The sequence below is a fragment of the Talaromyces atroroseus genome (genome assembly GCF_001907595.1).
Source record: "Talaromyces atroroseus strain IBT 11181 chromosome Unknown scaffold_0, whole genome shotgun sequence".
Taxonomy (NCBI): Eukaryota; Fungi; Ascomycota; class Eurotiomycetes; order Eurotiales; family Trichocomaceae; genus Talaromyces; species Talaromyces atroroseus.
The window spans coordinates 1224128-1248629 of NW_017971432.1; the positions used below are offsets into that span (position 1 = coordinate 1224128).

General features: G+C 48.7%; 11 protein-coding genes across 11 annotated transcripts, besides 1 other annotated feature; 7 read left to right on the plus strand and 4 right to left on the minus strand.

The window, feature by feature from the left end:
- Window positions 1-160: 160 nt before the first annotated feature.
- On the plus strand, window positions 161-1702 carry UA08_00434 (Septin-like protein spn4; the record flags this gene model as incomplete). Its single annotated transcript, XM_020260240.1, has 6 exons — window positions 161-202; window positions 265-304; window positions 455-649; window positions 703-1013; window positions 1065-1573; window positions 1639-1702. The coding sequence occupies 6 exons, from the start codon at window positions 161-163 to the stop codon at window positions 1700-1702; spliced, it is 1161 nt and encodes a 386-aa protein (XP_020123964.1).
- A 492-nt stretch (window positions 1703-2194) lies between these two features.
- Window positions 2195-3381, plus strand: UA08_00435 (hypothetical protein; the record flags this gene model as incomplete). Its single annotated transcript, XM_020260241.1, has 4 exons — window positions 2195-2252; window positions 2312-2650; window positions 2711-3301; window positions 3359-3381. The coding sequence occupies 4 exons, from the start codon at window positions 2195-2197 to the stop codon at window positions 3379-3381; spliced, it is 1011 nt and encodes a 336-aa protein (XP_020123965.1).
- Window positions 3382-3759: 378 nt separating this feature from the next.
- On the plus strand, window positions 3760-4824 carry UA08_00436 (hypothetical protein; the record flags this gene model as incomplete). The annotated part of the gene is made up of 1 exon (XM_020260242.1): window positions 3760-4824. One exon carries the CDS (start codon window positions 3760-3762, stop codon window positions 4822-4824), a length of 1065 nt encoding a protein of 354 aa, XP_020123966.1.
- Window positions 4825-5718: 894 nt separating this feature from the next.
- UA08_00437 (hypothetical protein) lies at window positions 5719-7951 on the minus strand (the record flags this gene model as incomplete). Its single annotated transcript, XM_020260243.1, has 2 exons — window positions 5719-7411; window positions 7470-7951. The coding sequence occupies 2 exons, from the start codon at window positions 7949-7951 to the stop codon at window positions 5719-5721; spliced, it is 2175 nt and encodes a 724-aa protein (XP_020123967.1).
- An 824-nt stretch (window positions 7952-8775) lies between these two features.
- UA08_00438 (hypothetical protein) lies at window positions 8776-10649 on the plus strand (the record flags this gene model as incomplete). Its single annotated transcript, XM_020260244.1, has 2 exons — window positions 8776-8926; window positions 8998-10649. The coding sequence occupies 2 exons, from the start codon at window positions 8776-8778 to the stop codon at window positions 10647-10649; spliced, it is 1803 nt and encodes a 600-aa protein (XP_020123962.1).
- Window positions 10650-10914: 265 nt separating this feature from the next.
- Window positions 10915-10960: a repeat region (Identified by RepeatMasker using a combination of RepBase library and repeat library created with RepeatScout).
- A 23-nt stretch (window positions 10961-10983) lies between these two features.
- On the minus strand, window positions 10984-12759 carry UA08_00439 (hypothetical protein; the record flags this gene model as incomplete). The annotated part of the gene is made up of 3 exons (XM_020260245.1): window positions 10984-11403; window positions 11471-11903; window positions 11972-12759. 3 exons carry the CDS (start codon window positions 12757-12759, stop codon window positions 10984-10986), a joined length of 1641 nt encoding a protein of 546 aa, XP_020123963.1.
- A 2387-nt stretch (window positions 12760-15146) lies between these two features.
- UA08_00440 (Succinate dehydrogenase assembly factor 2, mitochondrial) lies at window positions 15147-16464 on the plus strand (the record flags this gene model as incomplete). The annotated part of the gene is made up of 4 exons (XM_020260247.1): window positions 15147-15597; window positions 15662-16008; window positions 16187-16307; window positions 16364-16464. The coding sequence occupies 4 exons, from the start codon at window positions 15147-15149 to the stop codon at window positions 16462-16464; spliced, it is 1020 nt and encodes a 339-aa protein (XP_020124577.1).
- A 177-nt stretch (window positions 16465-16641) lies between these two features.
- On the plus strand, window positions 16642-17972 carry UA08_00441 (Guanine nucleotide-binding protein subunit beta-like protein; the record flags this gene model as incomplete). The annotated part of the gene is made up of 4 exons (XM_020260248.1): window positions 16642-16721; window positions 16801-16927; window positions 17022-17339; window positions 17547-17972. The coding sequence occupies 4 exons, from the start codon at window positions 16642-16644 to the stop codon at window positions 17970-17972; spliced, it is 951 nt and encodes a 316-aa protein (XP_020124576.1).
- A 695-nt stretch (window positions 17973-18667) lies between these two features.
- UA08_00442 (hypothetical protein) lies at window positions 18668-20266 on the minus strand (the record flags this gene model as incomplete). The annotated part of the gene is made up of 1 exon (XM_020260249.1): window positions 18668-20266. One exon carries the CDS (start codon window positions 20264-20266, stop codon window positions 18668-18670), a length of 1599 nt encoding a protein of 532 aa, XP_020124579.1.
- A 140-nt stretch (window positions 20267-20406) lies between these two features.
- Window positions 20407-21835, plus strand: UA08_00443 (hypothetical protein; the record flags this gene model as incomplete). Its single annotated transcript, XM_020260250.1, has 3 exons — window positions 20407-20433; window positions 20489-20993; window positions 21060-21835. 3 exons carry the CDS (start codon window positions 20407-20409, stop codon window positions 21833-21835), a joined length of 1308 nt encoding a protein of 435 aa, XP_020124578.1.
- A 416-nt stretch (window positions 21836-22251) lies between these two features.
- On the minus strand, window positions 22252-23855 carry UA08_00444 (hypothetical protein; the record flags this gene model as incomplete). Its single annotated transcript, XM_020260251.1, has 3 exons — window positions 22252-23305; window positions 23368-23756; window positions 23811-23855. 3 exons carry the CDS (start codon window positions 23853-23855, stop codon window positions 22252-22254), a joined length of 1488 nt encoding a protein of 495 aa, XP_020124573.1.
- Between the last annotated feature and the right edge of the window lie 647 nt (window positions 23856-24502).

Consider the following 24502-nt stretch of genomic DNA (forward strand, 5'->3'; position numbering starts at 1 on the left):
TAGCCCGTCTCCGTCTTTTGCTTCCCCATCTGATTCCCCTTTCCTCTTCATCTGTCTTGCCTGCCTCCCTCTGTTTTTTCACTGCTGCAGTTCTGTGGTCTAAGACAGACAGCTCCTGTGACTCGGCTCTTTTTCAATTCTCTGAATCACTTTGTTAAAGATGGCTACCACTGAGACTGCCTCGCCTATTGGCATTGCCAATGTAAGTATTCGTAACTCTTCCAGTGCGAATTTGCATGCAATGCCTGTATCATACATGAACAGCTACTGATCGATGTCTCCTTTTCTAGCTCCCCAACCAGCGGTACGTGAATTGTGTGATGATCTACAGTGAACCAGTGATTGTTCGGACTTGAATTGATGGATGGAATAGCCATAAGATTGTCGCAAAGCGGGGAGCAGCTTTCACGATTATGGTGTGTCTTCCCTGGGTTTTGCAAAAAAACGCAACTAGCAAGAAAGCTTACAAGTAGTGCGTGTGTGCAGGTTGCTGGTGAGTCTGGCTTAGGAAAGACTACATTCATCAACACGCTTTTTTCGACTACGATTAAAAACTACGCCGACCACAAAAAGCGACACGCCAAGCAAATTGATAAGACTGTTGAAATTGAGATCACAAAGGCAGAATTGGAGGAGAAGTTCTTCAAAGGTACATGTCATCGTGATTATCCATATGCTCTGGCCATGTCTGACGTCTTGCAGTCCGCCTCACTGTTATCGACACTCCTGGCTTCGGCGACTATGTGAACAACCGTGATTCATGGCAACCCATTATCGAATTCCTGGACGACCAGCACGAGTCATATATGTTGCAAGAGCAACAACCTCGCCGAACAGAAAAGATTGACCTGCGTGTCCACGCTTGTCTTTACTTCATTCGTCCCACCGGCCATACCTTGAAACCCCTCGATATTGAAGTCATGAAGCGTTTGAGCTCCCGCGTTAACTTGATTCCTGTGATTGCCAAGGCCGATACTCTCAGTCCCTCCGACTTGGCTCGTTTCAAGCAGAGGGTACGTTGCTTTAACCGTACACATGTCTAGATTTTTATTGACGTGATCTAGGTTCGTGCTGTTGTTGCGTCTCAAGGCATCCAGATCTATCAGCCACCAGTGGAAGAGGACGATGAGCACGCCGCTGCTCATGCCCGTAGCCTGATGGCTGCTATGCCATTTGCCGTTATTGGCTCTGAGAAAGACGTGAAGAACAATGAGGGCAAGGTTGTCAAGGGCCGTCAGTATGCCTGGGGTGTCGCGGAAGTTGAGAATGAAGACCACTGCGACTTTAAGAAACTTCGTTCCATCCTCATCCGCACTCACATGCTTGACCTCATCCACACCACCGAGGAGTCTCATTACGAAGCCTACCGTGCCCAGCAGATGGAGACAAGGAAGTTTGGGGAGGCCCGACCTCGCAAGTTGGACAACCCCAAGTTCAAAGAGGAAGAAGAAAACCTGCGCAAGCGCTTTACCGAGCAAGTCAAGGTCGAAGAACAACGATTCAGACAGTGGGAGCAGAAGCTTATTTCAGAGCGCGACCGTCTCAACAAGGACTTGGAGGCTACACATGCCGCGTATGTCTTAATTTTTTTTCTCCGCCCCGTATGTGTTTGTGAAGGTTAGTCTAACTTTTTTGCAGTATCAAACAGCTCGAGCAGGAGATGGAACAGATGCAAGGATCTGCCCGAAGCGGTCGCCGTTGAACTTCTTTGGATTGATACCTACATTTCGAGAATATTCTTTGGTGGCGGCTTATCAACATGTGTGCACTCTGCGTTTCTTTCTATTTCGTTTTCGTGACTACCCTATATCTTTGGTTTGATCCTGAGTGAGCGAACAAAAAGTATTCATTCTCCTGGGCCAGACGATCCCTGACCGGGATGCGTCGGTGATTCTTTTTGTCTCTGATGTCGATTGAGTAATGGTTTCTACTTGCGCCCTACATAATATCCCTTCACTTGAACCGTAGCTTGTCAAATCGAGTTGTTTAATACTTTCATTGTTCCAACATGAGCACTCTGTAGTAGGAGCCGCTGGAAGATAAATAAAGTGGTGGGCCTGAGCTTCCGCAGACCCCACCGCCGGAGGAGCTTCTTCAATCGCAACCATGGATGATGTTGTTTGTCCTCAGTAATGAAAACTTCATCGTCTGCATATTTAGCGAACTCCGACGTCTCACAAGCCAGTTTATCTCGATGTCACGCAGCCGCCATTTCCCATCTAGCCATACGCACACTCTGAAAACCCATAATGGTACGTGACGCAGCTTTGTGCAGCGAAGAATCTTTGGTATTGACACTTTCACTTTCGAGGCCCCGTCAACACCGTGACATTTTCCAGTTACCCAGGAACATACGTCCTGACAGGTTCGACTGACCGCGCTATACACTTGTCGCGGGCTCTACCAAGCTCGAATACCCAGTCGCTCGTCGAAACTATCCACCCCATCCAGAAATACGAGGCGCATGGGTACTCGGTACTTGATATCGCCGTTAGCTCGGACAACTCACGTTTTGCCAGTGTAGGAGGCGACAGACAGGTTTTCCTCTGGGATGTTGAACAGGGGGCTACTGTGAGAAGGTGGTCCGGCCACTCGAGCCGTGTGGAAGCCGTGCAATTTGCCGGCGAAGAGGATTCCGTAGTTGTCACAGGTAAAGTACAACACGCCTATTGATTCCATTGTGCGATGTCCACTAATTGTGTTTCTTCAGGCAGCGCTGATACTACGATTAACTTATGGGACGCGAAATCCAGCTCGTACAAGCCCATCCAGAGCTTGACCGAAGCCTCCGACACAGTCTCCTCGCTCCACGTTCACATGCCCAGCTACTCGATTGCCAGCGGAAGCTACGATGGCAGAGTACGAATATATGACCTCCGCATGGGCCGTACCACCGTAGACGTCGTGGCTCACCCGGTCACCAGCGTTCGTTGTTCAGCCGACGGCAATGCGGTTCTCGTTTCCAGCCTGGACGGCACGATCCGGATGCTCGATCGCACAGACGGAAAGCTACTAAAATCCTACGGCGGAGAGACACAAGTCAATAAGTTCGGAGAGAAATACTTGAACAAGTCGCTTCGGATCCGCTCCGTGTTTGCCAGAGCGGACGCTGTCGTCCTCAGCGGAAGCGAGGCTGCAGATATGGGAGCCAAGGACAAGAGAAGCCAAGCGTCTGTATTTGCGTGGGACGTGCTGAGCGGCAACATCGTCGCGACTATACCTGCTGGAGCAGGCGTCAAAGTCGTAAGCTGCGTGGCGTGGAATGAGAAAGCACAGTGCTGGGCCGGCGCCTGTGCCGACGGTAAGTTCGCATCCCGGCAATGAGACCGCGCTGGCCAATGCTAATCGACAACTCCAGGCACGGTGAAAGTCTACAGTTGAATGAAAGACCCGAGTCGGAAAAGAGAAAAAATATCTTGTTTTTCGTCCATAATTCCACAGTTCACCGGCAGTGCCGGCAGGTACCCAACCTAAAAACCACTCGATGGTGTCGAATGGCATATCCCCGCATCACAACGTGCCAGACTATCTCCCCGGTCTTCCTCTGGCGCTTACCAGCCTCCCAGCAACGGTGAAGCTCAAGATATAATGGCTATGATAGTATAAAACGACCATGACCTACCTCGAGCAGTCTCTCGTCTTATTGAATTTTTGTATGTCGCGAACCCCTCGAGCGGTTCAAACTCAGTCCCTCTGTCTGCCGCGTTCTTAGCTATATCTTGCAATACACACACACACTCACTCACTCACTCACTCAAGATGCGTGCCTCTGCCTTGTTGCTAGCCGCATTGGCGACGGTCAGTGCAGCTTCTAACACCAATGTTACTGTCTACCGGAACGAAAGCTTTCTTCCTGGTAACATTCTGCCGCCGCCGCATGCCGTTACTGATGGCGGCGCCATCGTGGATCTTTTCCTGTCGTTGAGTAGTTCGACAAAATGGAAACTGGTCTCCAAAACCAAGATGCAAGGCAACACTGGAGAACCCGAGGGAATGGCGCGCGTAGGCGACGAGCGTCTTTTCGTCACATCCAACCAGTACACTGAATCGACGGTCAAATACAACGCAACCATCAATGGCACTGACCGAACTGACGGTGCTGGATATTGCCATATGCTCATTTACAATCTCCAAGGCCAGGTCATCGCCAATGCGTCACTCACTCCTCCGGGAGACATGGAATACCATGGCGGTGGCATCGACTATGATGGCCGCTACGTTTGGATCACCCTCGCTCAATACCGACCCAACAGCACGGCCACAATTGCTCGAATCGACCCATTAAACCTGAACACAACGCGTCTCTTCCGTGTGGGCGATCACAACGGCGGCATTGTCCACGACATCTTCACCAACGAGCTAGTAACACTAAACTGGAACGGCGCCAACGCAACGACGTTCTCATTGAACGAATACCCCATGGGCTTTACACCCATGCCCGGCTTCACCCACCCAATGAGAGACGTACCCAACCCCAGTTTCTACGTTGGCTACCAGGACTGCAAATTCCTGGGTCATCATGCTTTGCCCAACCTCCTTCTTGCTCAGAGGGGCTACAATTACCAGATCAACTTCAACCCCGTCCGCCCCGTGATGCTGTGCGGTGGCGTCGCTACGCTCGATGGCTTCAGCCTTGGCGGAATAGCGCTCGTTGATATGCTGACCATGCTACCGCTATGGGAAGTCCCCATCACTCTGACCAGTGATCTGGGCGTCACCTTGACCGAGAACCCAATTGATGCGCAGGTTGTGGATGGAAAGTTGAGGATGTGGTTCATGCCTGATCAGCATAATAGCACTCTGTATATTTACGAGGCGCAATAGAGTTGTGCGGGTCGGGCTCGTGCCTTCTCTTGGTGGATTACTGATTTCTGAGGAAGAATTATGCTGCCATGTTAGATATCTCATAGTACACACTTGGTGAATTAAAACCGAGTTGTAGAGGAGTAGAAAAGATTTTGGTATTGATCAGGAAGAATATCACTGAATTCACAATAAAGCGTGCGTATTATCTCAGAGCTCTAGAATATAGATTGTTAATCCTCTTCATTCCAGGGTCTCTGCTGTCTATCAAGATTAGGGATACCTAACTTGACTTCGTTATTAACAATAAATTTGGTTTTAGTGTGATAAAGGACTGGCACTGTACAGCAACCTTAATGTTCAGGATTCACGTCAAGATATACATCTCTTATGTGGATGAATTGCGGACGAGGAGGATCAAGACCGATATCATCTCCGGGTATCTCCTTAGCATGCCGCCAGCTTGTTATACGCCTTTTTGAACACTGAGATAATTCAAGCAAGGAAGGAAAAATAACCCGCTCGGATGAGACTGTAGAATTATTGAAAAGGGCTAGGTTTGCACGGAACGTGTGTTATTGCGGGAAATAGATTGGTTCTAATTCGTACAGTGTAAAACTATACCCTTCGAGTAACTCTACAAGGCACCACACATAATGAAGACTTCCTTGTTCGGAATGAATCTTAAACATTGGAGCAGCCATCATATGTCGAGAATTCTGCGGTAATGACACAACCAAAGACTACTGCATAATCAGAGCTTGGTTTCCATCATTCATAGGGTTAACTACCTAGGTAGTGATTTAAATCCATCATACATTGTCATATTCACATAAAACTCCACGCCATGTCAGCTCCAAGGCTATTGGCATCCGTACGTAACTATATGATTGTTCTAAATAGCAAGGAAATCCCTCACGGATCAGGCTTCTTCTGCGGAGGAGGATCAAGCCATCTTCCATCCTTAAGCCAAACACCAGCTCCTCCGTAATGACCAGCTTGAGCTCCCCTCAAGAATGCAAAGCGGAAAAAGAGGTCTTGCGGTTCGTCCTTGTCCCCATCCGTGTCTATGTCCATATGTGTGCCTCGATCTACCGAGCGCGGTTGTAGATCGTCGTTGAGTGCTGTAAAAGGAAAGTCGTCATGGTCGTCATTCTCGTTTTGTACATCAAAATCAATACCCCTATACTCAACTAATTCTAAACCTCGGCGACCTTGTCGGCGCCAGGTGAATTTTCCTGTCCGATCTTCGTCTAGATATCCACGCCATCGTTCGACGTCGTTGAGGAGAATACTGATGCCATCAACACCGAGATTCTCCATGCGTTGTCGCTCCCAGAGGTAGAATGTGATGTTCCCGTTGCCGCTATATATTTCATCATTGTACGGCATGATTGTGCTAGGGGCGGTGTCCAAATGGATTGATACAGACGAGTTTGTGATATTTGGATATGAAGCACCCCACCATCCGCCAGGAGTCGTGGGGTCTTCGCCCAAAGCTGCAGGGGTTTCGACAATAGAAGCAAACCCCCATCGTGCAACGCCGTTAATAAACAGACCCAAAAGCAATCCCTGATAAACATAGGATGCTCGGGTGGGAATCACAGTTCCTGGCATGAGCAGCATCGCAAGAATGTAATGGTGAATCCGAAGCCGGAGTCCAGGCAACGAAAGCAGAAAGAGAAGAAAAGCCACAAAAGAAAGATATACAATCAGATATCGTGGCATAAGTCCAGCCTGCCGGATTAGCCATGCTTGACTCAGCACGATCACCATGATGACAGAAACCACAACTGAAAGTGCAGCCTTGGCGCCAGGCTGGTTTTGCAGGTCATGGGGAGTAAGTCGCTGGAGTGGTATCCAAAGAGCGAATGTGTAGTTGTTCAGCGCGCCGATAAATGCTGGAGTCAGGTACAAGATCGTCTTTTCCAGCTGGTATCCTGGATGTGAAACTCGTTCCAAAAGCGGACGTGCGGCATAAAGATACAAAACGTATACTATGAAGGACGCTGGAAGTAAGCGCGACAGCAGGATAGAAAATAGATCTGTCAGTGTGGGAAGGTTCGGAGGGTCAGATACCACTCCGACATGAAGAATGAGCAAGCCAAAAGTGCTGAAGTAGAACGCGGCAGGTGATACTGTAAAGATGGAAATAAGGGCCACCGCAGCCACGGTGATACCGAGCAGTGGCCATCGTGGGTCCGCAGGGCAGGTGGCCTGCCCATCAGAGAGTGGAACAAAGCTAAATGACTTGGGAAAGGTAGATGAGAAACCTGTAGATGTTATCCCATTACGCTTTGACGATGGAAATGAGTGTGCTGCACCATTTAGTTTCACTACACTGCAACCACCTGCTGAGTCGCTGACGACGCCAGCATGGATGGCAGCTTGACAGATAAAACTATCTGCCCGATAGATGCCGGGGTCTGAGGAGTCAGGCTCTGGGCCACCTACAACGAGAGACTGGTAATTGAGAGTTTGGTTGCCGATAGTTTGTTCCTTTTGAAGAATAACTGATCTGCAGTTAGCCGGACAACGGAAAGCAAAGTGAGAGGCACTGAACGGTCGACAGTCATTTCCATTCAAGCCACAGCCGTTCCCAGCAGACCTGTCATGCCGATTAGCATTTCGAATCACCACAGGGTGTGATACTGTGTATGACTTACCAATAGCTTGCAGTGCAAGATATGGCTTGCGGACGTCCAAACCCTTCAATACGGCCGGATGAATTCGACTTTACAAGCGTAATGAACCACGGCAGCAGCCAAAGCACATAGACAGAGAGTAATAAAGTCACTTTGTGGGCCTTCCTGGGCGCATATCGGTCAAGAAACCTCACGGGAAGCTCTTGGAACTTTGGAAACAAAGGTTGAAATAGCAGATCATGAGGAGGATCGGGACCTTTTATCCAGCGAGCTGTGGCACGGCCAGCCTTTCTCAATGGAAGAGGTACCCAGGTCCAACGGAATGACGAAGATGACTCTCTCAGCCAGACCGGCATACGGAATGTGGTGCCGGTTTCTGCGTCGGCGGATTCGACGTCGAGCAGATGTGCATTCTCATCCTGCAGCTCACGGTCGCCTTCATCATCGGTCAAGGGAGGAGCAAGGTAGATGCGCTGCTCTTCGTCATTGTTCAACGCAATCATGCTGAGCGGATCTCCAGGAAGAATGCATATGAATGCTGGGGCGGAAGGGCGCGGGTATGGAGATTTCGAAATATATCAAAGCAAACGACAGCGCTTGAAGAAGAGCGTGAGGACGCTGAGAGAATATACAAACATATAGATAGATAGGCAGATATAGGACCATTGATGGACTATGAATGCATGATCCATGGGCCGCGTTCGCCGATCCTTGGGGAAGGCACGCTGGCCCGGATCATCAGTAAATCCGGGCAGCCACAGCCAATCGGCACGCCCTACGTCATTCCAGAGAGTCGCTGACCGTGGCATATCTCATTACTTTGAACTACGGAGTACTCCTTGTGCGGAGCGAGTAGAGTGTTGAGTATATGAGTGTTGAGGATATAAGTGTATAAGTAACTATATAATGCAGACTATACATATTTGCATTGTTTGCACGGCGGGCTATCTCGTGCGGTCTGTCTTATCTTGATCTATTGCTGCTCTGGTGACAATACCGTATACATTGAATACCTGAGCTGGCTGTGATAGAGCATCGTGATTGGCTCACTCTCTCTTCCCCATGGAGATACCGAGAGATAAGCACGAATCTTACCGTAACGAACCTTGCCGGGATTACAAATCGGCCGGTGCCTCCTTCTAAGGAAGGCAATCGGCAACTCTTATTTCGCAATCCCGCCCCATACCAGTCTCTCTCGCTCGCTCTCGCTCTCTCTCCCTCTCTCTCTCTCTCTCTCTCTTCTGTGTCACGCATAAAACATTGGAGATTCGCTGCTATACGCCGTCGCCGCATACGCTTTGTGGCTGTCTGCACACGATAAGGGACGATGGCCAATCCGCAGAATGTCCAGGGCACGCTGTGTGCACCGCTGGATCTCTCGCATCATTTTTCAGAAGTCACTAAAAACCGTCTAAACAGTCAAGTCAAGGGCTTGTACAAATATTTATCCATGCCTGGGTTGCACAATCTGGCCGGTGGTAGGTAGTTTTCCTTGACCGCCTTGACTTTGCCGGCGTCCTCTGATACTTTTTGTTGAAACATGGCTTAGGCCTTCCCCACGAGTCATACTTCCCCTACGACACGCTTGAGGCTACTGCCGCCCGTCCGGAACGATTCAAGCTACTGGATCCGTCAAAGAGCAATAGCAACAAGCCGGCGGAGTGGCATTTGAGGGTGCCAAAGATCAAGGAAACCACCGATCTTTTGAAAAAGATCGACTTGGAAACCGCTCTACAATATGGCACCGCTCAAGGTTATCCGCCTCTTTATACCTTTATTCGCGAATTCACCCGCGACCATCTCCATCCGAATGTGCCGTACATCGATGGACCGGAAGTTATAATGTCATGTGGCTCAACCGATGGACTCGGAAAGGCCATTGAGGCCCTTACGAATCCCTGGGATGAGAAGAAAGACTGGATCCAGGATAAAGAAGGTGTTCTCTTCGAGGAATTTGCATATATGAATGCCGTCCAGACTGTCAAGCCCCGAGGTCTGAATGTTGTGACCGTCGCGGTAGACTCCGATGGAATGAAAGCCGCTGGACCGGGCGGTTTGGAGGATGTGCTCAGTAATTGGGATTTTAAAAAGGGTAGGCGCCCGCACTTGATGTATACGGTAACGTCAGTATTTCCTCCCGGATTTCAGGTTTGGCTTGACGAAGAAGTGTTAATGTTAGTCTACAACAGTCTCGGTCAAAACCCCACTGGCAGCACAACGCCCATTGAGCGCCGTAAAGAACTATACTCGCTCTGTCAAGCGTACGACATAATCATTATCGAGGACGAGCCGTACTGGAACCTCCAATTTCCCTCGTTGAGGGAAACTGCTGCTGGGTACCGTGGCGAAGCCGTGCGTAGAGATTCGTATATCAAAAACTACAACTCCCAGGGGCGATCTTCTGGCTACCAGTTTTTGGACAGTCTTTGCCCTTCCTTTTTGTCAGTGGATGTGGATGGTCGTGTCGTACGCCTAGACACCTTCTCCAAGACCATTGCCCCCGGCTGTCGTCTTGGCTGGATTACTGCCCAGCCAGCAATTATTGAGCGTATAACACGCATCACTGAGACCTCCACCCAACAGCCCTCGGGATTTGTCCAGGCCATGATTGCTCAGTTGTTGCTGGAGCAGCAAGGATCCACTGTAGCGCAAACCCCCGATAAAGATACATCGGGCTGGTCAATGGACGGCTGGGTCGGCTGGCTTGAAGGACTGCGAGATGCTTATCAGCGTCGCGTGCATGATATGTGTACAATCCTTGAAGAAGGTAAGACTGTTGCTATTGACGGAGTCCCCGGACTGGACAGCTGGTCTGTCATCAGTAAAGCACCCATGTATGATTTTGACTGGCCCGTGGCCGGTATGTTTATCTGGATCAAAATCCGCTATGACACCCATCCATTGCTCAGTATATATGGCGCGGAGAAAGTGTGCACTGCGCTGTGGTTTTTCTTGCTCAAGAAACCATTCCAATGTATTGTTGCACCCGGCATGATGTTTGCGCCCACGGAGACTATGCGGGGTCGGGCATTCCAGTACATGCGACTCTGCTTTGCGCCGATGGCCGAGGATGCAGTCTCTGATATTTCTCATAATTTCGTCGCTGGCTGCAGGGCGTTCTGGCAATTGGAGAATTTCGACGATATTCCGGGGCTGGACGAGACGATAATGCCTGAGAGGATGGGAGTGCAGATGTGTTGACGGGTGAAGTGATGATTGATTATAAGTTATTGTTGATGATGCTAGGTAGAGAATGTAGAAAATGATGCCATTGTTGTCGCGAATTGCGCAATTCGTGTCACATGCCAGTGTGTTTATCAAGCCGGAAATATATACATCCGCTACAGTAATCTCCATGCATACACAGTGCTGTACTATATAATATCTGCTATGCTACCAGCGATTGGACGCTGATATATAGCCAAACCAAAGAGAAACGAGACCAAAAGTTGCCCCAACCCGTTGCCGTCATCATCATTATCATCATCAGCATCAACATCATCAACGTCATCTTTCCCATGCAACAAATCAAATGTTAGCCAAGGTAACTTGCTGTAGACAATTCCCGTTCTATAGAATGGCCGTAGTCACAATAATCGTGTTCTTCCTCTTCTTCCTCCTCCTCCTCGATTCTATCGTCGCAGGCCTCCTCAATCTGCCGAATAGGAAGTATTGTTGTTGTGATGGGGGTTGACGCTATTGGGGCCAATGATGGTACGGACGAAACATCGTGAAGCGGCATATTCACCGAACAGCCCCAGCCTTGGTTCGAGAGCTTCTCGAAAAGGATCTCCATCCTCGGATTCACATTACCTCGCAGCGAGGCTAAGAGTTGCGCGATATGGCAGAGCATGTCGCCTGGGCCGACTTTCATGACTTGCCGGCGCTCTGATATCCATGGTATGCAGAATAACATGTCCGCGAGGGAAATTGCTACGTCTGCCAATTTCATTTGCTTTTTTCAAGGTTAGTAGTTATGTTTCTTGTTTTTTTGGTAATGGGGAGACAGGAAAACATCTTACCATTCCTATACCATGCGCTTCGATGATATTGCGAGGAATTTTGTTCAGATATACAAAGACATTCCCTGCCACCCGTTCAGGAAAGCAGATGCTGAGGTTTTCATCCTCAGAATTCGCAGAAAGCTTGATGTGAAATATTGACATCTTCCAGAGCATGATCCGCATCCACTGCTGGGTAATGAGGAAATCTGCCTGCTGAAATTCTCTCTTGGACTGCATTTGGCGCAGCTCACGCAGTTTAAAGTCAGTCGAACTGAAAAACCCAGAAGTTCTGTTTGATGTTTCGCTGTCCATGGCTTGGCCGAAGGTACGGAAAAGTTGACACAAGTCTGTAAAAGCCACCAAGCCAGGGGGAACCTCCTTGGTTTCTAGCGGTGGTAGATTAGGATCTAATTTTAAGATCCGTGGAAGATCGAAACGAGTTGTATGGCCGCTGAACCGAATCGGGTCAGTGGATCATCAGGGATATTAATTCAACTTAAGGCAAGCAAGAAAGCTTACCGTTCTGTAATACTCAAAATCCAGATTATGCGAAGATGCAACTGTGCCTGCTTTTTGGGCAACTGTGTATAGTGTTTGGCCTGATCGAGTTCTAGGAACTGGGCAAGTGTGATAGCCTCTCGAATGAGCACAGTGGCTCTGCAAACCTGCCCGTTGTTTGCGTAAAATATATGCAAAAAGAAGGATGAGAGCAACAATTCAAGGCTAGGATTTTCATGGTACCGGAGTGACGCTCTTGCTCGCTCTGACTCCGTGGCTATCCAGAAATTGTCGACGGAATGGGGAGCTTCTACAACTTCAGCAGGATTGAATGTCAGGTGCGCAAGAACGACCGCCGTCAGAGCCGTACACAACGCATATGCATCTGCATCATCCGGGTTCTGAAGTCGCAGGCTCATTTCGTCCCGGTCGACGACTGGCCACACCGGATACAGGCGTTCATGGTAAGCATCAAGACACTGGTGTATCAGCGAGACCGGCAGACTTGGCGTAAATTGAGTAGGAGAAGTTGGCAGCGACTCCAAAATTGCGTGATGCTGCTGTTGCTCCGAGACTATTGGCACAAAATGGCTACTCTCTGCCAGTTTTGCTGCAGAGTGCTGCAGCGTATTTTGTTGGAGACGGGCCAGCCGTCGCTTCTCGGCCCAGGGCCCTTTGGGACCGGGCTTCGACTGAGCTCGCGATGTAGTGCATGGAATATCCAAAGTATGACAGCGCCGGCAAGGATTTCCTCGGTCACATTTTATTTTCCTCGTGGCACACGGATCGCAAGCTCTGCTACGGGTCATTGGCCTGAAGTATCGGTCGTCGCTGACGCGCGGAGCCCATGAGTAGTATACATAGAAACTAGCCAAGCAAGCACTTCGCTGGGTTGCTGCAATGTCGCGTTCTAGAAGGGGGCTTGACTGCGTTATGAACAAGGAGCGAGTATGCGAAGACACGACACGAATGCGTCTGAAGGAGCAGCAGCGCCTTTCGGTGGAGACGACATCGCTCGGAAATCGAATTAACGGTTGGGGAGCACGTGAGGCGGCCGCTGATTGCTCCAGCGTCTCCAGCGCTCACATTTCGTACCCACAACAGCCTTGGAACAAGCAAATTATTAGATCAGAATAATCACTACGACGAGCCTAGCCACCCTCGACTTCTCCATATTTCGGCAGCTCGGGCCCCTCCGCGGCGCAGTGCTCGGCAAATGTGCTCGTAGCTAGCGAAACGTTTGAACAAAGTCTCTCATTCGACCTTTTAATCGGTCATCTTTAGGTGCAAGAAAATTGAAAACCATGGCCGAAACCCTCTTCTCATCTACTCTATTAGATTACCCCCCGACAATCTCTGTGGCTTGAGAAATTCAGAACAGCTAACATTTCACCTCAAAAGCTATAACACCCAGTGGTATATCGCAAAGACAGGCTTCATTCGATATCGTCGAGTTCAGAGCTATCAAGCGCAAACACGAAGCTGTACAGCGACGGTGGTGGGCATTGTCAATGGCTCGGCGTTCATTGGGTTCTAGAAGTGGCAGGTCAGCAGTCAAGAAAATGAGGCAAAAGGTTCTTTATCAAGAACGGGCCATGCAGTGGTGATACAACAGATGGATTGTCCGAGAGATTTCGCCCACAAGCCTTTGCCAGAAATCGCATTGGCTGTATCCAAGTCAATGTTTTCTTGATAGTCATAGACCAGCTGCCAGATCCTAAGAGCCTTGCTTTGGCAGTAGGGTCCGTAATTGAGGAGCTGGAGGAGTCAACTTCTTCTTATTCGGGCGTCGATTCGATATATTGCACCCAGTGTTCTTGGGATGTGAGCGGCAACGAGCGCAAGCACTCCCCGGGTTCGTCACTTGCCCCCTCCCACTGTCACTGTATACCCAGCACTCCTGACTTTCTTTCTGACACGCGTTGCATCTAGCGTTTCCAAATAACTGGATGCCAAGCTCTGTCTCCATTATTCGCCCAACGTTGCTGGCCACCAGAGGTTTATCGGGATTCTCCTGAGCCCATACATACCACCACTTACCAACAGCGGTAGGTTTGTATTGAGTGCTGGTCTTTGTACCAGAGAGAGACCATGCCCATGGCAGACGAGGCTGGTCGGCTTTTTGAGCATCATCGAAGTCCGATTTCCAAGGAGTAAGTTGTGAGGGAGAATGACTAGTGGAAGTCTGAGTAGAGATAAGAGGTTTCAGCGATGGTGCATTAGGAGAGGCAGAAGAAATCAGAGTAGAAATGGGAGACTCCGTCTTGACGAAAGTGTGTGATGCTGGACGAGAAGCAGAAGGACTGGCGGGTGTAATTGGAAATTCCACCTTGATGAAAGGAGACGATGCTACTCCAGAAGATACAGAAGGATTAGCGGGCATGGGAGTAGAGATAGAAGGTTTTGCTTTGATAAAAACAGGCGATGGTGCACGAGCATGGGAGTGAGCTTTCAGTGAAGTAGGTGAGCATCTAACAAATATTAGTGAGGAGAATATGAGTATCAACTGCTGGCATATCTCTCTTTACCTCTTATTCTCAGCACTAGAAGCAATCGGCCTCGGGACTTCGGCAACATTTTCAATGCTTTGATTGAGGCATTGAAGGAGTTGCTGTTCAGCAGCTTGTTCGTCAGCAAATTCAGTGTACCTAGCTAGGCCAGAATCACTAGCATCGCCATTGCCATGCCTTGCTGGTGGCATTTCCGCGCTTCCATAGAGCCTCGGAATGTTCTCCGATTGGTTGGACAGTGAGTTATGCTTTGACTATGGTCTGTCTGTACAAAGCTACAGTGCAGATTCTGTAGGATCAAAGTGTCAAGAGCAAACAGTTGACACCTCTAGAAGGAAATGCGAGAAGTTCTAGCGCGGGAGGAAAACGCGATAACGCGTCGTGTATAGTTCGTTGAGCTTAACAACCCCTACAGACGCCGTTAATCTTGTGGGATAATGTTTCTATTAGGTTAGACAAAAGTGACATACACGGACAATCAAAAGAAATGAGCATTATCTCATCATCATGAATGCCAGACGCTTATATGAGGCTATTTGCTTGCCGAGGATACAAACAAGCCCCATGCAAACAGAACAAACAGAGGAAGACAGCAGTATGATGTAAGCCTGCGTCTTTCGTGCTTAAACGACGTCTCGCCATTATTTTCAGCTTCAACAACTTGATTGTTACGAGGCTTGTACATAATGTCAGCTACACACTTCGTCCACTCCCTGCGGCCTGCAATTGGAAACAGCTCCAGATTGCTGCCATCCTTGCAGCAGCAAAGCCGAGCTTTTGGGGCATCAGCACTCCGTGGCAATAATCGCGCACCTAGTACAGCAAAAGAACATGAAGAAATACAGAAGAAGCGACCTCTGAACCAACATATCCCCAATACTACCTCGACACAAACCAATGACTTTCCGAAAGTTGGCGCTGCCAGCGCTCCCCCAGAGTTCTTGAGCTCCGTGGATCCCAATTACAAGCCGGCGGATCCATATTCTGGCAAAATTGAACACTTGACAGGTGGAAGGGAATCCGCCGGCGCTCAAAAGCCAGAGTTGGGAGTGGGTGAGATGGAGGGAATTACATTCAAAGTTGAACCCTTGAAACGGGAGGGTGAAGACGCAAGCACAATGCGCGCCAGACTTCTCTGTATGCCAGCCAACTTTACTACAATTCAACAAGTTCCCACAAGTTCTGACATTTTGTATTATAGATCAAAGCCGGAAGCGCGGCATTCTCGAGACCGATCTATTACTTTCGACTTTCGCCGACGTTTACCTCGGAAAGATGACTATAGAGCAACTACAGCAATACGATCGGTTCCTTGATGAAAACGACTGGGACATATACTACTGGGCCACTCAAGAGCCAAAGGAGGCTGAAGAGACAGCCGCCTCTTCCGCCGGGGACGCAGGTTCTGCCGTGAAGGTCGATACGCCGACAGAGACATGGAAGCAAGGAGCCGCTAAGTCCGGCGAGTGGGCGCAGACAGTGGGTGCGTTCAAACCTGCATATCGCCCGCTTCCTTCGCGATGGGCCGAATCGGAGATTTTGGCTTTAGTAAGACAGCATGTGCAGGATAAAAGCGCAACTGGATTCCACGCCGCAAAACAGAGGAAGCGGGGAGGAAGCGGCCTGGGCCGGATGCCGGATATCAAAGTGTATGACTCATAAGGAGTAATCAACGCCATTATGTATAACAATCTTGATGTTTATAGTGCTGTGCTGTACTGTATAGTTGCGTTCAATTATCACTTTCGTCGACATTCAGGATTCGAAGGATCCTTGGGTATTTTACCGGCAGCAGCGGCTTAATGCACCGTCTTCGCGGAAGGGACGCAGTATTTCAACGAGCCTTGGTCTGTAGCATGCTCCGTGCGTACTACAAGTCTGCTGTGAACGAACTATTGATCAGTGATGATTGATGACAGCGTCAGCCACGGAGATTCTGCTGGCGCTATTCCGCATCGGATACCGCCCTGTTCGGCAGGCGGTCAGGAGGGAACTGTGGCGTAGGGAAAACTCGCTTAGGCGGCTGTTACTAGGGCTCAAACCCCGAACTAGTGCGCTTAGGGATAACTCGCTCTTTTTCCTCAATAACGAAGCGGCCAAGCGTCCAACGATACAGCCCTTCAGTCGTCTTTTCTTCCCTTCTCCGTTTCAAGGTTCACTTCCTGTCGCCCAACCTTGATCATGGCTGAGCAGCTCATCCTTCGCGGAACCCTTGAGGGCCACAATGGCTGGGTCACCAGCCTGGCTACCTCTCTTGAGAAGTAAGCTCGGCGAAAAATCTCGAAGTTTTTTTGAATGTCATGGAATTGGACCGGTTTTCTAATTGCAATGCGATCACAGCCCCAACATGCTGCTCTCCGCCAGTCGCGATAAGACTTTGATCGTCTGGAACCTGACTCGCGACGACCAGGCCTACGGTTACCCCAAGCGAAGCCTTGAGGGCCACTCCCACATCGTCTCCGACTGTGTACGTTCTTTTTCTCCAAGCCGAGTCCACGATTGAAGAGGATGCGGATGATAATGAAGAATGAATGGTGCTGACTGGTGTGCTATCGATATAGGTTATCTCCTCGGACGGTGCCTACGCTTTGTCTGCCTCCTGGGACAAGACTCTGCGCTTGTGGGAACTTGCGACTGGCAACACCACCCGCGTCTTCAGCGGCCACACCAACGATGTCCTTTCAGTTTCCTTCTCTGCCGACAACCGCCAGATCGTCTCTGGTTCTCGTGACCGAACCATCAAGCTCTGGAACACCCTTGGTGACTGCAAGTTCACCATCACCGAGAAGGGCCACACCGAGTGGGTGTCTTGCGTCCGATTCAGCCCCAACCCCCAGAACCCTGTCATCGTTTCTGCTGGCTGGGACAAGCTCGTGAAGGTACGTCTTTTTTTGTGTGTCCATTGCATTTCTCGCCAATCAAATGATGTATTGCATCATAAAGTATTTGCTACTTCAGAGCCCTTCGTGGCCATGAGACAAACAACACCAATTATGCCCTGATTCGATTCACGGATATTTCCATTTTTTTCACGCAATATTTTGTGTCCGGTAGACCAAGTCTGCTGATCTATAATTGTGAAATAGGTCTGGGAACTCGCTTCCTGCCGTCTTCAGACCGACCACATCGGCCACTCTGGTTACATCAACACCGTCACTATCTCCCCCGATGGATCCCTCTGCGCCTCCGGTGGTAAGGACGGTACCACCATGCTCTGGGACCTCAACGAGTCCAAGCACCTCTACTCCCTGCAGGCTGGTGATGAGATCCACGCCCTCGTCTTCTCTCCCAACCGCTACTGGCTCTGCGCCGCTACCAGCAGCAGCATCACCATCTTCGACCTCGAAAAGAAGAGCAAGGTTGATGAGCTCAAGCCTGAATACGTTGAGAAGGGAAAGAAGAGCCGTGAGCCAGAGTGTGTCTCCCTTGCCTGGAGCGCTGATGGCCAGACTCTGTTCGCTGGTTACACTGACAACAAGATCCGCGCTTGGGGTGTTATGTCACGAGCTTAAACGACGTCGGAGGGAAAGCGAGAATATAATGGGCACGAACCAAATCTAAAAAAAGAAAATACCAAAAATCAATTTGTCTATTCCGATGGATTGATTGTTTTTTTAGGTTCTCGGGAGATGGAATGAAGCGATGAGCATATGAAAGCCAGGAAGTATCTATTTTTTTTTCCTTTCGTTCTGTCTTGATACTTTTTCTTCTCTTATGCGCAAACTTGAAAAAAATGCGGACATATAATTTTCAGATTTGCGTTGTTTGGGAGTTCTAGTTGGGACGGGGGAGGAAGAAAAAAAAAAACCAAAAAGCTTTCTTTTCCTTTTCAAACTGCTGTGACAATTGTCTAGCTTTGCTTGACGTTTTCCTTGAATCTCTCTACCTTTGATGAAAAACTAGGAGTGACCAGGGAATGACCGCCAATGTGATGTTCTAATATCATGCAGACGCCTTAAGAAACGAAAAAGACATTTAAAAATTTTACCTTGTTCCTATTTCTACTTTATATTTCGTAAATCTGTCCCCATCCCTTTCAATTCAAATTAGGCATGAGCCGCCTAGTTTCTTGATCTTAGGAATTAAAGTGGTATTTATTGTCTATATAAAAGGCTGGAGCCGAGAGAAGAAAAAACTGTACATTTGTCCTTTTTCTAGACGCTTCAATAGTTTACATGCAGTGTATATCTAAACGCAGCAATGTCTTTCATTTGCTGCTTTTTCGAGCAGGTTGAGCTCGATCTTTCTCTGCCATCAACTTGACTACCTTGTCGATACCCTCCGCATAACTCGCCGATTCACAATATCGCTTTTCTTCACGCAGCCATTTCCTAGCTTCTTCATCTGCGCCTTGCCACTCTGCAATGGCCGAAAGAACATCTGCTGCAGCCGCGCATCCGAGGTCGCAATCATCATCGCGCAGGTCGTCTTGGACCTTCTTAGAGACCTCAATTGCCTTGAGGGCCCAGTCTCGGGATGCCTCCATTTGTTTTTCAACGGTAACTACCGGCTTCTCGTTATCAGTGCCACTTTGTTCATTTGGTTTGTGATCAAACATTGCCGCTGCAACATTCGTGAGAAGGACGACCTGTCGGCAGGTTATTTGTTTCCCTTCGACTTCCCGCAAGATCGCTATTGCCGGCATAAGTAGCTCCAACGCCTTGTCAGGTCTCCCGGCACGTAGCCAATTCTCTCCAAGATCAGACATAGTGTTCCCGGCCTCCTCAGCGCTCAACCAGTCGTCCTCCTCCTCAGGAGTTGCCACTGGAGGGAGACCGCGGTCCTGGCGATTGAGTATTTCTTGCCTTAACAGGTCCAGAGCATTCCTGCGTGCCATAAAAGCATTGCCCGGTTCTTTCAAATGCTCGTCTTCATGCAGATCGCCGAGAAGCAACTGTAAGCCAATGACCTTTTTGAGTGTCCTAGTAGCCTGTCGGGATTCATATTCGACATCCTCCTCACTAGGTGATAATATCTCCTGCAAATTAGGATCCGGCATGGTCTTCTGTGGGCCTTCCAACTTCAAAGAAAGCCTATGCCTCGTCTTGTTAATCCATGCAATGGCGTCGGTCGATATACGGGACAGCATTTGCGCTGCTCTTTTGTGGAACCCGGCTTTAACCAGCATATCCACAATTTGAAGTTTGATTCCCATCACCTCATCGGAATACGGATGCATCCCTATTTCATCTGCGATTCTCAAAGCGGCCTTGTAGTGAACCAGAGCCTTTTGGGGTTCGAGATTGACCTCGGTGAAGTACAGCGCTTTACGTAATTCTTTCGCGACTGAGTCAGGAAATCTGGTAACTTTTTCATTGACTTCTGTTGTTTGAACGTAGACGGCATGAAGTAAATATGTGCAAAATGCGCTGGCGGCGATGATGGAGACGACGGCGAAGGGGAAAAAGACCGGATTCTTTCGCCAGATATCTTTGCCTGCAGCTCGGTAGGTCCGTCGCAGACGTTGGGAGAACATAGCGGTTCGAATTTGCATCGAAGAAGCTGCATAATTGATCGGAACTTTCGTTGGTCGTATACGTGTGCTCCTCGTCGACGTCGGTAGTTGTGGTTGTTGTGAGCACGATTCTGTTAAGAAGGATCGACGCAATTCCACTGGCCGAAAGGTCAAGGCGACAAACCGCCTTGACGCTCGGTGGAACATGTTGACGCCTGATGATGAAAACTTTTGGAACTGGCGCAGGTGTTTGGGGATATCAAAGGAGTTGAGGGGATTTTCTTTCAGTTCGCGCAGGGTAATCGCGGAGTGGCCCGTGCTCCACCATTCGCCCATGACGTCGCCTACCATATCGTCTTCTCAATATAAACTCGCGACTCTCGTTGATACAATGAAGATTGCAGAGCAATTCTCTTTTGGTTTGCAGGCGATGGCCTAGTATTCAATATTTCTTTATCTCTAGGAGGGGCCGCAAAAAAAAACACCCCAAGATGTGCGGGCGATACGCCCTTGGTGTGGTAAATATATTCGCCCATCAGATAATCCCAGCTACCACATACTGATCCGAAACAGCGAATGGCCTTTGTGCGACAGCGTCTACAGCAACAGGGAATGCAAGTCGACGAGGTGCCCGAAGATGATGAGATACGGGAAACCTACAATTTTGCTCCAGGATACTACGGTGCTGTTTATCGCGGCGATGCACAGAACGAAGCCAGCGACGCTTCCGACGGCGGGCATGAAGACGCCGCTGCGTCTGATACCTTGAACTACCAGGAAAACACCAAGTTCAAACTTCAAAAGATGCGATGGGGCCTCATTCCATTTTGGACGAAGCGGCAGCCTGATTATGGTTCTATGATGAGAACCATCAACTGCCGCGATGACTCACTGATTGAGAATAAGGGAATGTGGACATCCATGAAGAAGAAGAAACGCTGTGTGATTGTCTGTCAAGGATTCTATGAATGGCTAAAGAAAGGCCCGAGTGGCAAAGAAAAGATACCGCATTATACAAAGCGCAAAGATGGCGATTTGATGTACTTTGCCGGGCTGTGGGATTGCGTTCAGTACGAAGGTCGGTCAGATTATTCTTCTCGTTTGTTGTTTCGATCTACTTTTATTAACGTGACTGCCATTTTAGACTCTGATGAGAAGCTCTACACATATAGCATCATCACAACGGATTCAAATCCGTATCTGAAATTCCTCCATGACCGAATGCCTGTAATCCTAGATCCGGGCAGCGAGAAAATGAAAAAATGGCTCGATCCACATCAAACAACGTGGACAAAGGAGCTACAATCAATTCTCAAACCATATGAAGGTGATCTGGAATGCTACCCTGTCTCGAAGGAGGTCGGCAAAGTTGGAAACAATTCTCCCGACTATATAGTACCCGTCAACAGCAAGCAGAACAAAAACAACATCGCCAATTTCTTCGCCAATGCCAGCGCAACGGAGAAGAAAAAGAAAATTGATCCAAAGACTGGACTCCATAATGAAGACTCGGCACTGGGAAGTGGAGCTAGAGATGTCCAAATAAAAAATGACCTGCGAGAAACGGTAGACGATGAATGGACAGAGGACAATGCCCCAAAACCAGTACTTCAGAAAGGAAATGATGAAATACCGCCAAAAGGTGTCAAGAGGGAACGTTCTCCTGACGATAATACTGATTTCACCACCAACACCAGCAGCAGCAAAAAGGCAGTGAAAAGGTCAGAATTGACTACTCCTAGGAAAAGAGAGAAATCGACCTCGCCCATACAAACCCAACTTATGAGCGGAAAGAAAATGAAAAGTGCCGCAGAAAACAACACCAATATGTCCCCGATGAAAAACAAGAGCCATAAAATGAGCAGACATGTAATTCCTAGTGACGGCTCACAGAAAATTACAGATTTCTTTAAGAAGTGATGAATACCTAGATTTTTCATTGGCTAGGTTTCACGCAAAATGGAATTTTCTTTATTATGTCAATTACCTAGATATAAGTACATCGCCCTGAAAATATGTAAGCATCCATCTCATCAATGCTAATAATGATTTCAATATTATCAGTTCACATAAGTATACATAAGATATGATAAAAAGTAATGATAGGTATGAAGAGTGAGCCCTAATATGAACAAAGTAAAAGTTGCAATTCGCTTGATGAGAGAGAAAATTCCCTTGGCCTTGGTATCGTATGTCATGACACGTTATGATAATAATAAAAAAAAGGATGATAATAAAGACAGGAAAAAACAGGAAGTCAAGCAAACTTTTGGTGCGGTGCTGTGGTATCCCGCTTTTAGATCCCATAAATATGAACTTTTTTCTTTCGTTTTTATTTACTCCGCATCAACAGATTCGGATTGGTGTTTCTCTGCGTCGAGAGCTTCGACGGCCAAGTTGATCTCACGCTCCCAGACCAGGACGGTACCAGCACGGGCAGTGCTTAGGAAACTAATCTCGACAGCATCGCCGTATTGCTCCGGCTCAAGGTGGTGATGTGGGATTGTTGTGGATTGGCTTCGATCATATGCGACTGTGTCCTTGTGAATCGTATTATAATATTCGGGAGCTGGTGGAAGGATGCCAGAGACGACTTCTGGGACATGTTTGTTGGCGGAAGAAGAGGTACTTGGGGCAAGGCTACTGATGCTGTCTGATAGCTGGAGGTCATCAATATTTGCCGACCCAAAAGAGAACCGTTTGGATTCGTCAGCAGGCGAACTGCCAGTAGAGTAAGCTGCGCTGAGGAAAGTGTCCCGGTGTTGCCCCGTAGCGTCGGCCAAGCGACCGGCCACACCGCAGACAATTCCGGTTGCGTCAATAGGGACGTCACGGAGATCAAGTGTGATAGGGATCAGAATGTCTTCTTTCGATCCTAGGAGGATGCTGCTCTCCTCGTCATCCGATTGCATGCTGGGATCCAGCGTGAAGCGTGGCAGTAAGCGTTTTTCTAGCAGCAGCGATGCCGCTGGATCAGCTGGTGTCAATGTCAGAGACAAAAACCGTGGATGATCGACCAAGAGGGCAGTGGTAAGTGCATTGCGCAGAATGGCCGCTGAGGACTCGGTGGCACCATCGCGGTGATGGGCAGAACATTGTACTAAACGGACCGTTTGATCAACGCGAGGAATGATGTGATTCTTGCGTAGAAAGTCAAAGGTGCGAGTTTGGAGCTCATTCACTGTGGCCGGTGGTGGGGTAGATGGAGGTGAGATATGTATTGACGATTGAAGGGTTGGCATAGAAGGCGATTGGATATTGTTGATAAATTGATCGGAGTCGGTCTCGAATGTAAACCCTTGACTAGATAAGGTACGAATAACCTGATCTTTCGACCTGTCAGGGACCAGGATGTAGTCGGAAAAATAGGTGGAAATGAAGAAAATAGATCTAATAAAGTTTGTCAGTATGGGGATGGGCAAGAGAAAACAATATTTGAAGACTGTACGTACATTCCAGCCAAGGCAAGAGGGCCAGTCAGCTCGAGAACTCGACGTCCAGCGTCCAAACCTTGACCCTCAACCTGCATAGCGATGAAATCATCATCGCTGATCCATACTTTCTGGCCTGAAGTGGCCAATGTGTTGAACCTGGATGCTAGCGGCATGAAAAAGCGCTCTGCCAGTTGCCGGGAGCATACCACGGAACATTCGACTGGGGTCACGGAGAAGTTAATGAAGCCGAGATTGAATGGAGTTAGACTGGCGCGTTCCGCATCCTCTCTTTCTTCCCTTGAGGCCTCATTGATGGCAGGTATATCACAGTAGAGAAGTCGAAGAAGCGGTTGGACAAAGAATGGATACAAGTCCAAGGGGATATGTACCAAGGCCAGGCCCGTATCCTAGGTGAGATGTTAGCGTTGGACCAGGAACGTCAAGACAAGGACAGTACATACTGTGATTTGAACCGTGGCTGAAATGAGAGATAATGACTGATCCATAACGAAGAAAGTCAAGGGTTTGATGTTTATGCCAAAAGAGGGAGAACAGGGGGGAAATTTAGATTCTCCCCGGGCTCTGGAAAACTAATGGATAGCAAAAGCACGCATTGGCATGTAGCAGCGGGATAGGGAATATATATATTCTTCTCCCTCTTTTGTCTCTGAACGTGTGTGTATTACAGACAAAAGAAATGTTGGGAGTTTCCCGCTAGATTGTGCAATTGCGGATGATATAGCGCGAGTGAGTGTAATTTTAGTGTCGAATGAGACTGGGGATGCACGATGTCGTGGCCGCCGTTGGACAGGACCAAATAATCCGTACTGGAGCAAATTTGTGGATAATCCCTTTTTTTTCCCTTTTGTTTTCTTTTTCTTCTGAATTTTTCTCGGCCTGGTGTCTTGTTCTGTGGTGGCAACAGCCTTAGCGCATCAGATCAATTATTTGATAATGGGCTCATGTAACTAGAGTCGATGTTACAGAGAACTATGCCCTAACCAGCACAGGGAAACCCTAGCTTTGACATGGCCGTGGAACAGAGCTTAGGAGTCGGTGGGGAAGTGGACGCTCTCGCAGAAGACGAGGAGAGACGAGTACAGACTCAGAGAATAGAATGAAAGCGAGAAGATTGTCGTCACAACGAAGATGG